The sequence below is a fragment of the Haemaphysalis longicornis genome, unplaced genomic scaffold (assembly GCF_048455015.1).
Source record: "Haemaphysalis longicornis isolate Haplotype H1 unplaced genomic scaffold, Haemaphysalis longicornis Haplotype H1 scaffold_1, whole genome shotgun sequence".
Taxonomy (NCBI): domain Eukaryota; kingdom Metazoa; phylum Arthropoda; class Arachnida; order Ixodida; family Ixodidae; genus Haemaphysalis; species Haemaphysalis longicornis.
The window spans coordinates 345,699,065-345,711,074 of NW_027526203.1; the positions used below are offsets into that span (position 1 = coordinate 345,699,065).

Consider the following 12,010-nt stretch of genomic DNA (forward strand, 5'->3'; position numbering starts at 1 on the left):
GGACCATGCAGTTATCCTTGTTTTCGCAACACAGTGTAGTGTTGTTCTTTTGACCGTGCTGTTTGCCATGCATTGGGGCGCAGGCCCTGTCAAGCCTTTATTGGCTTTTTGCCTGTGCTCCAAACATCGTTGAGATGTTGAATAAATCGAACTGAATTGAAATTGAATAACGTGAACCCTGGTGGCTGCCAAAGGGAGAAACAGGCGAAGCCACCCCGTACTCGCCGATAACTCGTCGGCAACAGAGCAGTGGCGTTACCATAGCAACGGCGTGCAGTTGGTTTTTGGTACCTTTTATCCACCAGTCTAAGACAGATCTGAGCAATTCGTGGGAAGTTCAGGACTGTTCCCGAAATAAACATTCTATGATAAAAAAAATACAATTATGGAGGTGCTCTGGAACAGTTCTGAAAAGTAAAAAAATGACAAAGCGAAGAGGCGTGACAGGAGGGCAATGGCCGATCGCGGCGCGCACTTTATATGTACCGATGCGTCGGTAAACTAGACAGTGGGGCTCTTTGATTTACAGTCTCGGACTCGCCGCAGACTCCCCGAGAAGCAGTCCGGCATTCGATTTTCCCATGTATCCCTATGGCTTTGAGGAATCCCCGGACTAACCGCGGACTACCCGCGGTGAGTCCGAGAGTGTAAATCTAAGAGCCCCAGTGACGAGTGGCAGATTTGTTACCGTAGTAACGGTCGCCATGAGTACCGTCCCACGGTTGCGCTTAATCCTTATCAAGTTGTTTTAGCGAGGCGTGCACTTGCTCTTACGTTTGATTCATTAAGTGATACGCGGTGAAAAAAATTGCGAGGGCGATTACATGGAAGTAATGCGACGTTAACCGCGTACTTTTGTAAAAGACGTAATTTTCCGATATTGAACATTCGGCTTTTACGAGTGCAAGTGGGCTCGCGATAGAACGCGTAACCGCTACCCCGCAGTCAGACAGAGAAAGGCACTATTGAAGAGGCTATGCCGCCAAGGTCTGGTAGTACACGCCAGAGAGTCAAGCAAACAGGCGCGTGGCGTCACGACAGAAAAAGAAGCGCGCCGTACGAAATGCGCTGTTTCTACTTCAATTTCTGGGCAGTCCGTTTGACGCCATCTGTAATTTTGTGTGTGTGACAGTTCGTTGTTTACCAAGGACTCATCGCCTGGGGCGTTGGGGAAAATACCTGTGCAAAACCTTTGGCGCCGTGCATACCAAGTATACATTAATATCGGTACATTAAGTTGTTGGCCGATTCAAGTTGATGCCTACCGTAGCAAGCCAGCGCAATGGCTCGGCTGACCTAGCTGGTGTTCATTAAAGTCTCTCTCTCTCTCTCTCTCTCTCTCTCTCTCTCTCTCTCTCTCTCTCTCTCTCTCTCTCTCTCTCTCTCTCTCTCCTCTCTCTCTCTCTCTCTCTCTCTCTCTCTCTCTCTCTCTCTCTCTCTCTCTCTCTCCTCTCTCTCTCTCTCTCTCTCTCTCTCTCTCTCAACGTCGCACTACATTTGCGTGATTCTGGTCAGGAATTCTTTGCTTTATGTGCTGCGACAACACGCACTAGATTTTTTAAATTAAATCATACGTGGCGTTGCGTCGATATTTGTCACAGTTGCTCCCTTCGACGCAGTGACTGGTCATTCAAGGGGATTGGGGCAAACTAGATCCACAAGATTTGCTCAAAGCGTAGTCAGGTAAAAAGAATTTCCCAATTTGTTGTACACGTTGTAAGGAAATCCGTGGGTATGCTTAGACACAACGAGCCTTGCTGCGTTCAGGGAGCCATAATTTCAAATGACGAGGTTTACATACAAGTAGGCCATCCTGGCATTGGGCGATGTCATAGCGCAGACCACATTATGAAGTCAAATCGGATGCCGGGCGCCGTCATTAGCTTACTTTGCTCGGTTTTGGCAATGATTGGTCATTCGGGTGTGTTGTGGGAAATCAGACTTCGAGAGGTTAGAAGAATGTATTGTGCGGTCCGTCATGTGTTTTCTGGATATTGTCCTGCTTGCTCTTAGTAAACAAAAACTTAGGACGCTGGCGCTTTGCACTGCAGAAGGAAAAAAAGTTGTACACGAATCTCATGCGGAGAAAGTGTTAGTGAAACAAAGAGCGTCTTGTTCAGTGTTACTATAAGTCAACGCGAGGCAGTGGGGATCTCAGAGGGAGCGTATAATGGACTTGCCGTTCTCTCATTAGCATCCTATCCGCGAATTATTTTCTTCCCCCTGTCGACGTTGGGCGCGTGTCTTGAGAGAAGTTGCACCGTGTCCCCAAAAGCAGCTCCGAGCCGGCAGTTCGAGCTGGGGACGACGTACAAGTACCTCCTTCAGAGTGACGTGTTCCTGAACGAAGTGGCCCCGCGACCGGCGGGAAAGACGAGCAAGAGCGTCGGCTACGGGCTCAGGGCGGCCACCGAGATCACCTGTCTCTGGAAGAGCCCCCAGGATCCGCTCAACAGGCTCTTCCGGATAGGGGTACGTGTGTACTCTGGAAGCAGGTTGGTGTGATCTGAACGCGCGTGCTCTTTGTCTGAACACGAGCGTCGCTGATCGCTACAGCGGATGCTTGAGGGTAAACCCTTACGGAGCCGTCTTCTCTTGGTGCACAGCTGTCGGAGGTTCACCTGACCGTGGTACCTGCGGACACGCCTCAGGGCAGCCGCAGCGTCCACGCGTCGCAGTGGGACGCGGAGACGCCACGGCCGCTCTACGTGCTGCAGCAGAACAATGAGGTTGTCAAGGTCTGGTCACACAAGGAGTCCCTCACTAGCATCAACATCAAGAAGGCCGTGGCCAGCATGATCCAGTACCAGCTCACGCCCGAGGACAAGCAGCAGGTGGATATATGGCAGGCTCCCCCGAAGCTCCGCTCTCCACGTTTTGTTTGTCATTATCTATGCAAAAATGAAACAAAAAAACACCACCAGTTCGTATAGATCCTAGACAATTTGGTAACATCTGTGAGATTACAAGTGAGCACTAATAAATTGATTAAGATACGCGTAGGTAACATCACACCTATTCTATCGCTTTGTCAATCTGCATACGTTCCCTGCTAAGAAAAATCAATTGTTCTATTCTTCATCCGGGATTTTCCATAATAATATTTCAGCCCTCAAATCTTAAGTTCGGGCTAGCGCTTCTGTGTGAAGAATAATGCTAGTGAATACAGCGCGATCGCTTGCAATCCTTAGGCCCCGCTACCGATTCCTCTCTTGAGGTTCGTCGTCCTTTTGCCTAGACCTTATAGTTTCCTTTTTCTGCCATTTTAGGTCGATGTATCCGGAAGGTGCTCCGTATCGTTTAAGACAGAGCGTAATACCGTTACGAAGCACAAATCTTCGTGCGTGCACCCTGACAAGACACAGTACTTCAACCCAAATCACGTACGTACGCAGCCTTTCTCTCATGTTCCTTAGAGGTTCACCGGATGACTAATTGTAGTGGAAGGAATGCATTATCGGCAGTGGTAATTAGTTACAGCTACGTGGTGTGGGGAAATTACAAATTGTTGATCGGTCGTTTCTAGATCCAGTCGCCTACGGTGCTCACCAAGTCGACTTCAGTGTACGAGCTGCAGCCTGACATGACAGCTCCAAGAGTCGTTACGATTAACGAGGAGACGGAAATGGTCGTCAACATTTTGAAGGAAGCCGGAGTCCGGATTAAAGCCGAGTGAGTACACGGAATTGCTAAAAACGAGGTGTTTTCAGGACCCCATGAAAGTGCAGTTAGGCATCACTATAAATTATGGCTCAAGATTAAATTACACCACAGTACCTATTCCTTTCTGCTCCCTCCTTGATGCGTAAACAGCATCTTATGATGTTCCGCGTGGAGTGCCACAGGGGCTTGCTGACATCTGCGTCTAGGGCTGTGGCTGTAACAGGGGTGCATTACGGGTTCGTCTTCGGAAAGCCATAAACTCAAGATTGGTGTCAAGATCTAAGCCAAAAAATGTGCTGTAATAGCCTCAGCCAGGCGTGATGCCTCCCGCTATGAGCGTTTAGAAGCAGGTGTTTCCATACCCGGACTGCCATCGATTTCTGGGCGTAACAAGTGTTATGTTGACGACGTGGCCGACACACGTGTTCTTCTCCTGAAGGAGAAGGTGGGGTCTTTTGCTCCGGTGTTCGGCATGCTGTCGAGCAACGCAGGAGGTTGCTCTGTTGAGCCTCTCCTACGTCTATACTCAACACTTATAAAGGAGGCTGCTCCTATACAGTCTTCAAGCACCCGCGGCTTCCTTTTCACGACCAACACAAAGTTACTGGAAAGTATAGAGGCCCGGTCACTGCAATTCTGTCTTGGCCTCCCGAAGGCTCTCGAAGTCCAGGGGCTTCTCACCCAGTGGACAAGTCAAAAAGGAGCTGCTTCTATGCATTTGTGGCTGACGACGTTTTTATAGACACCCGTCGCAGTCGCATTCCAGCTCTTTCTTGGAGGTACAGTCGAGTCCACTTATAACAATATTGAGGTGCCATGAAAATATCATTGTTATAACCGATTATTGTTATAAGCGGGTTATGCCGAAAATAACAAAGAAAACGTGACAAACAAGAGCATTTAATGAGGGGAACATGAGAGCATTTAATGAGAGCATTTAATGAGGTCCTCATTTGTTGCTACTGCGTCGTCGGCGTGCAAAAACTCCTCAAGTCCCGACGCGTCTCCATCACCACCGTTCACCGACGACCAAAGTTCGGTCATTTCTGCGTCGGCAGGAGCGTCGCGGCCTTCCACTTCCGCCTCACTGGAATCCCCAGCAAAGCCCACCTTACAGAAGCCCACCTTACATGCCCTTTTGCGTAATAGGCGGGGTTAGGGTGGCATTGTCGCAGCGTTTTTGCATTTTTGTTTCGTTCAGGGTTGGTTCCAGTGACCACATTTAATTGTTATAACCGATATTGCATCATGACAGCATTGTTATAAGCGGTTTATTTTGCCATAGAATACAATGAAAAGCTGACGGTGCCGCGGCTGTCCATTGTTATATCCGATATATGGTTAAAACCGGTATTGTTATATGTGGACTCGACTGTACAAGACATTCTACCTCTCCGTGCCGTAAGTATCCTGCGCACCTTCAAGTTTCAACTCCCGCCCTGAATGCATCTTCTTGGTGTACTGTCACCACGATACCGGGCATCACTAGAAAATCCAAGTCACCGATCCAAGCTATTATTTGCCTTGGAGAACACCTGAAACTGCTACTAAAACCACAAAAATCACCGACGCGGACCATAATTTCAGCCACAACGAGCAACAAAACAAAGTCGACGACATCAGAACTTGCTGCTCTGTGTTACGCTTTGCAGCGCAGTCTGCAACAATGAGCTTGTGAATTGGAGACTTTTCCAGACTCATGGTCAGAGCTGCAGCATATCGCCTAATTTCCACGTGGACAATCATATTCAGGAAATTGCGCACTCGAGCTACCAGCATGCTCCACACCGTTTAGTTACCGTGGCTGCCTGGACATTGTGGGGTGGTTGAAAACGTGGTTTTGCCTACCAAGAAACTCACGGCGCCTATATCTAGTCGAGTGTCATTATCGAGACTCTATTCAGTCGGCGTGATGCCTCGTCGTTTGCATATTTTGTGGCGCTGCAGTCACAGCTGTCAGCACACGGTCAGACACTGCAAAAGAATTACCAACGACTGAAGGAAATTGATTCCGCATGAACTCTTTGAATGCCGCATGGTTATGCAAGCGCGATGAAGCAATCGTACTCCACATACGCCTCAATGTCGCCGCCGCCCGCGATACTTGCACTCTACGCGCCAAGCGCCCCTCCCCTATTCTTCGTCAGACTTGCAGTCTTCGTGAGGACATCGAACACGTACTGTGTTTGCGTCCTCGCTTTGGTACACCATGGCTCTCTATGAAGCTGACTTGGCGACTGCTCACTGATGCATGCCTGAAACTCAGCGATGTCGTCACACCATGCACCACTCGGCTGTCGCCGCGACAAAAAATTCAGGGCTGTAAGGGCCTTGGTGTCTTTTGTCCGTGACGGCGGCTTGCACCGAACCCTGTGATTGTTTACACTAAGCAAACTTTCCTGCGTATGTTGTGTGCGCGTTCTTGGGCCTGTTAGTTTTTCTGTGCGTTTTTGTGAGTTTGCGTGTTTCCCGAATTTGCAGACTTTTCATTTCCTCATGCGCAAGCCAATAAAACGGAGGTAGCCCTACCCTTTCCCTCTTCTATAACACCGTCTCCCTTTCCACCGCAGTGCCTTCGGCACATTATAATTCGGAATAAACGTGGTCTCATTTATTCATTCAAGCTTGATGCTCGGCATACCTCTCGTTATCATTAAAATGGCCGACCTCTCATCTCTGTATCCGCGAAATGCACATCAGATAACTTTAAAAATTGCTCAGAAGATTTTTCCTATTTTTCAAAGACCGGGCATTGCTTGCGTGTTTTGGGTATTGGCCGAATTTTTGGGGCCAAATTTTAAAACGCTTCTTATGTTAAGCGGTGTTCCTTCCTCAGATAATGAGCCTTTAACCGTTCATTACAATTTCCCTTTAAAACGCTCCCTGAAAAATCTACCAAATGAAGCCGGGCCGCTCTTGAGGCATCCTCACTGAGATGAGGAGCGTTTGAAAATTTGGCCCTTAGCCTCGTCACTAAACTTTACTGTAAAGATCGGGTTGTTTGCTGCTGTACCACAAATTCGGTGCGAGACAAGTGCCCACTGCAGCCCCCCTCCCTTCTCCTTCTCCCCGTGGACGTCTATGCCGGTGCTGTAAGGAAGCTGCAAAAGTGAGAAACTTTGCGTACCTGCAAAACCTATAGCTTCGTCACTGCTCGCGGCTACGTTTACTGGTTACTTAGTTTTTTTGTGACCCGGATTCTGTTTTTTTTTTTTCAGGCACAGCTACAAACTAGAATCGGCGTCACCGTCCGGAGAAATTTTCACAGCAGCGACCGAGGCAGAAGTCATCGAGAAAGTTACTTCAGGTAGGAGCCTTCCAAACGCCTCCTAACGTTCTAAACGCCTCCGTCTCGTGCACACACCGCATTCGGCAGAAAGGTTGCGCATACGAGCCCACATCACAACACTGTTCCTAATACAAATGGCTCGCGATTGGCCGGCCATCCCGTGTGGCAGAAAAGCGTGCATCGTCGCTGGCGTTGACCTTGAGACAAAAATCGGCGTGAGCGAAAAATTCCGTACCACCACCTTTTGGCGCTCACTGAAACCCTGGGGATCGTAAGGCGACACCCCAGCAGATGGCGTGCGATCGGGAGCGGAAAGTTATCACCGCTCGTAAAGTTTTCGTGCGATGCGAACGGGTCCCGATAACGCTATCGCATTGCACGCAGGTCTCCATTTTTCGCTGCTAGTTATTACAATATACGCCAACAACTTGCGGTTGATGGTCTTATTTTGTTATGACTTAACCTGCTGCCTTAACCTTAACGTTGTACTCGATGAATGTTGGACACCCTTCTGTATGCTGTACTTGTTTTCAACACTTTTCTGGCTAGTTAACAGCATTGGGACTGAAGTGAGCGCTGGCCAGCGCTGGCCAGTCTTGCAAATGAAATGAGCCGCCGTGGCCAATACCGAATAGTTCTTTCAAGTGAACAGCTACAAATGTACGAGGCCAGGTTTTCAAAAAGCTTTGGTCACAGTAAGTTATACTCAAGCGTCGTATACGGTTCAAGCAGCACCTGAAAATTCAAAAAGTTTGCTCCCATCAGGCGACTGACATTTTCAAGCATAGCTTCTTAGGAGACGGGAAAGTTTTAAAGCAGACTACTTCTAGAGTGTTTGTTTCTGAAGAATCGTATATGAGAGACAATTTGATGCCCTGTGATCAATGTTCGTTTGTTTCTTTTATATATCTACTTGCATGACCGAAACGTTCTTGTTTGTTCCAGGTCAAAAACTGACTGAAGATACCATAGTCGCAAGGCCCGAGACAAGGAAGTGCACCAAAAACTGCAAGTCTGTATGTGAAAGAAAACACACATCACAAACACCACTCTCAGTTATTGCACCGTTAAAAAAAAACGTAGTACTTGCATAGCGAGCTAGAGAAACGAGTACTACCAATTGAAGAGGGAGGATTTTAGGCGGATAGTCGATTATGGGTATACGCAGAAGGCCTGAAAGGGTCTGCAGGGATTGAACAGGGTACGTTCAAGTATTTAATATATGGCGAAAATTCGTGCAGCTGCTATTTAACTGGCTTTTAACGTACGAAAAGCATTGACGGGAATGTTTTAGAACCCGATTCAGCAATTTCATAGCGCCGGAAGTAAACGCAGAATGGCACATGCACGTGCGGATGCATACACCTCAGTTGCGACTTCTTGAAACGAATACACACTCTCAGGTCCCAGCAGACAGGGAAATTAGATCACGTGAGTTAGGTGTACGCATTTCATCCACAGATAATGAAAATGCAGATTGAGTAATCCTTTCATGTTTTTTTTTTTAATTCGGTGCTGATGAGACTGGTCTTTCTCCAAAAAGAGGCCATCTTTCAGTCTTAGAATTACAGCATTGTACACTTAACTACAATTAACTGAAAAAAAGCGCCAAGGAGTGGATTCGGGGGGAAATTAGGTTCAGTCACGGGACTTGAACTGAATGTTTCTGCTACGAAGTAGCGTATCTTTGTTAATGACGGCTATCCACTTAAAGATTTTATTTTTGTCGTTGAGCGCAATAAAAAAATTCGTGTAGATACATTATCGTTTTTGTAATTGAAGTTCGCGTAAATTTTTAATTACAAAACACAGCGAGAAAAGCTAAATACAGCAGTTTTCTAAAACAAACAAACTATCGTAAGCGTAGAAAGACCTGGTGGAAACATGTCCGATTCCAACGACAGGCGAAGCGTCTATATTCGAACATTAGGCACCTCAGCAGTACCTCGTCTGGGATCTCGCAGTTCGGCGTTGCGCAGCCGCAGTCGCTATCACTACTCCATTTCCAGCAGCAGTTTCAGACTTTTCTCCAACTTGCCGCCAGCTTCCTTCGCACGTGAAAAAAACTTGGCTGAATAAATCGCGGAATGAGGCTTTCCTGTGGATGCCCGGTAATTTTGCACCAGAGAAAAAAAAATCACCAAAGTTTTTTTGATGAAATCTTTTTGCTTCCTTAATGAAAATATAAAGGACAGTAGCCAATACGTGCGAACAGTATGAACTAATTACGTTTATATGTTGGTTATGAATTGGACGCTCTTATTTGTAAGGCCTGTCGCAGGTACCAGCACTACTTCATGCAAGCATCTCTTGCGCATCTACACGGAATCAAATTTCTGACATGTGAGCGCCTTCTTCATGGTACCTGCCTCAAATAACGGTGCATCTGCGCCTGGGTCTGTCCTTTTCAGCTGGCCAACAACGTCAAGCTGTTCGAGTCGAATCTCCGTGCGAAGAGCTTGGCCACGCTGAAGTCTTCTGTTTCTTTCCTGAGGCTCCTCCAGAGCTTCCGTGAGGCCTCCGAGAAGGAAGTGTACACAGTCCTCAAGAGCAGCAGTAACAAGAACATCGCGTACGTACCGCCTGGAGAGTTGGCTCCCGAACTGCCGGTCTCCCTATTTCAAATAATCGACGCCCGTAACTCCAACGAGAGACGATGGCCCTCCGAAGGCCATCCTCACACAATGTGGCTGCTGGGAAAAGTCGATTTGCCCGTATACCTGTGGTTTAGCGTCTTGTGCCGTCACATCTTTTTGCTGTCAACAACTCCGCCTGTGTCGCTAAAGTTATAAATTAAGAGCTTTTCCCAAAGGGCTAATGCTACGTTCTCGTTGGATGGAACCACCGGCGTACGCAGGGTGGGGGTTAGATTCGGACGAAGCCACGAACCCTAAGACGAAGCCTAAGCCATTAACTGCCTCAGCAATACCTGCCTAAGCATATCCTAAGCCGTCAACTCTGCCTAGCGCTTTCCGTGCGTCGCTGAAACTGGTAGCTGCGGAAGTGTGTCGTCCCACTACTAGTGTGGCGTTTATAATTCTGTGCGCGGGCCTTTTTATTGAGTGCGTGATGCTTTGCAGCGGGGTATTTCACTCCTTGTCACTCTTTCATTCGTGCAGAGAAGTTGTCGCCTACAGAGAACGGCACTTCATGTTTTGTGCGCCGCAGCGGATGCCTTTTAGTCTCTGCTTTGCTTTTTGCTTTGTTTCTGTTGCAGTTTTTGTTAAAGCGGATATCGAAGGCTTTTACTGTTGCAACTCAAAAAGGAAGCTGACCAGCAGCTGCTCTATTGCTTGTGTGGCGCTGTACAAACACACGAAGAATTACCCGTCTTTGAAGAACGCCGGCAAAAAAAAAAAAAAAGTAATTTTTGAGGGAGTCCCTGATTTCTCTGATGTGCGCAGGGCAGTGATATTTGGCTAGGATATTTCATGGTTACCCAATCTAATTACTGGACGCGCATTACAGGATTTTACAATCTGACTTGAATTCAGCGCTGTATAGCTGCCGCCTCTCCTAAAACCTGTCATAAAACTGATTCATGGTTCTAGTTCAAAATAATTTTATTTACCACCGGACGCATGTAATGGTTCTTCTTCGCACCGCCTCTGCATTTTACATAAAAACAGGAGCAATAAAGTAACACATGCAATCGCACACCAGTAATTGACACCTGTTACATTGGCAAAGGCGTGCAAACACCGACCTCCGTCATGTCGTGGTAGCGTGGTGAACGAGCGGCTTGCAGGGGAGTTGCCTCCGTTTCGATGATGAACCAAGAGCAAAACTTAACTTGTTTAATGCATGGCGAGGAAAGAACAGCGATGATACAGGAAACAGCAAACTGGTATGCTTGCTACATGACAGCTGGACCGGGCTGAAACGTCCTCAGCGGATGCCCACGACGCAGTCCTCCTTCGTCGGGCTGAGGGCCTATTTGTAGTATCCAATGCAACGGTGCAAAACAGGCGTTCGGCGTGTTGCGCACGGCACCAAAAGTACAAACACGAGCAAAAGCACTCTCGCAGGGCCGGATAGGCGATGAGTCAGACGCCGCCGCCGTCAACGGCCGCTCGGGCAGGCTCCTGTATCCTCGAGAGGGCCGCGCCATATTCTCGAAATCGCGTGTGCCCCGTAAGTGGTCTTCCTCTCCATCACCAGTGCTATGCGGGAAGTATCAAGGCGCGCCGTCGCGCTGTGCGCTGTCGAAGCCCGCGCGCCGCCCTTTAAGTAAAATGTCCAGCATAAGGACAAGAAGCTTCCTACCCATCGGTAGATATTGCATCAAGATCAATGGGAGGTTGGTTCTCTACTCCAGCCATCCCAAATTCCTCGCCATTATCATCGACAGACATTTCATGGAGCGCACATGTGACTGTCCTAAAGAAACTCACCGCCACTGCCGACATATTCAGATTTCTTGCTGGAAATGCGTGGGGAACATCGGTAAGAGGAATGCTGCAAGTGTACTCCGCACTTTTTTAGAAGCCTTGCGTTGCAGCTTGCCAGCAATTTCCAATACTTGCTCTACTAACCTTCGGGTAATACAGAGCATCCAAGCGCAGGCTCTGCGTACGTGTCTTGGATTTCCGCGTTGTGCATCAACAGTGGGCACCATTTGCATCCCCCAGGAACACCCAACGGCAACGCATGTAGCTACTGGAACACTACGCCTGTACATCAGGCTCTTCACAAAGCTGCCATCTCACCATCTGGCGCTGCTCTCTCATAATCGACCACGATCTACGTTTTCATCCATTGTCACAACGCACAGGGCTGAAATACCGTTGACGTACGCCCCCGCGGTTACTCCGTCCTCCCTGTTGTGGTGCCTGGCACAACCAGAGATCCGTCTCAGCATTCCTGGAATCGGCAAAAAAGCTGACTTGCCATCATTGGCCCTTCAACAGCTTACAATTCTGTTACTGCATGAATGTTACAACAACCGGAAACATGCATACACGGATGGCTCAGTAACGTCATCCAGTTCGGCAGGTGCGGTGGTTGTTCCAGCAGATTTACCACAACTCGATTCCGTGTTGCCCATACCACGAGATC

The 12,010-nt window shown here is 48.2% G+C and overlaps 1 protein-coding gene across 4 annotated transcripts in view; it reads left to right on the forward strand.

Annotated features, from left to right (window-relative positions):
- Mtp (microsomal triacylglycerol transfer protein) overlaps nucleotides 1-12,010 on the forward strand; it is a 69,625-nt gene that overhangs the window by 26,503 nt on the left and 31,112 nt on the right. For 2 of the 4 annotated variants that reach the window (XM_077685143.1, XM_077685150.1), the window contains 7 exons: nucleotides 2,276-2,472; nucleotides 2,607-2,834; nucleotides 3,270-3,383; nucleotides 3,527-3,672; nucleotides 6,882-6,970; nucleotides 7,898-7,968; nucleotides 9,364-9,524. In XM_077685143.1, the coding sequence (XP_077541269.1) occupies nucleotides 2,276-2,472; nucleotides 2,607-2,834; nucleotides 3,270-3,383; nucleotides 3,527-3,672; nucleotides 6,882-6,970; nucleotides 7,898-7,968; nucleotides 9,364-9,524 (1,006 nt within the window). The remainder of the gene's footprint in view (nucleotides 1-2,275; nucleotides 2,473-2,606; nucleotides 2,835-3,269; nucleotides 3,384-3,526; nucleotides 3,673-6,881; nucleotides 6,971-7,897; nucleotides 7,969-9,363; nucleotides 9,525-12,010) is intronic. The other 2 variants (XM_077685148.1, XM_077685154.1) reach the window with 1 other exon arrangement.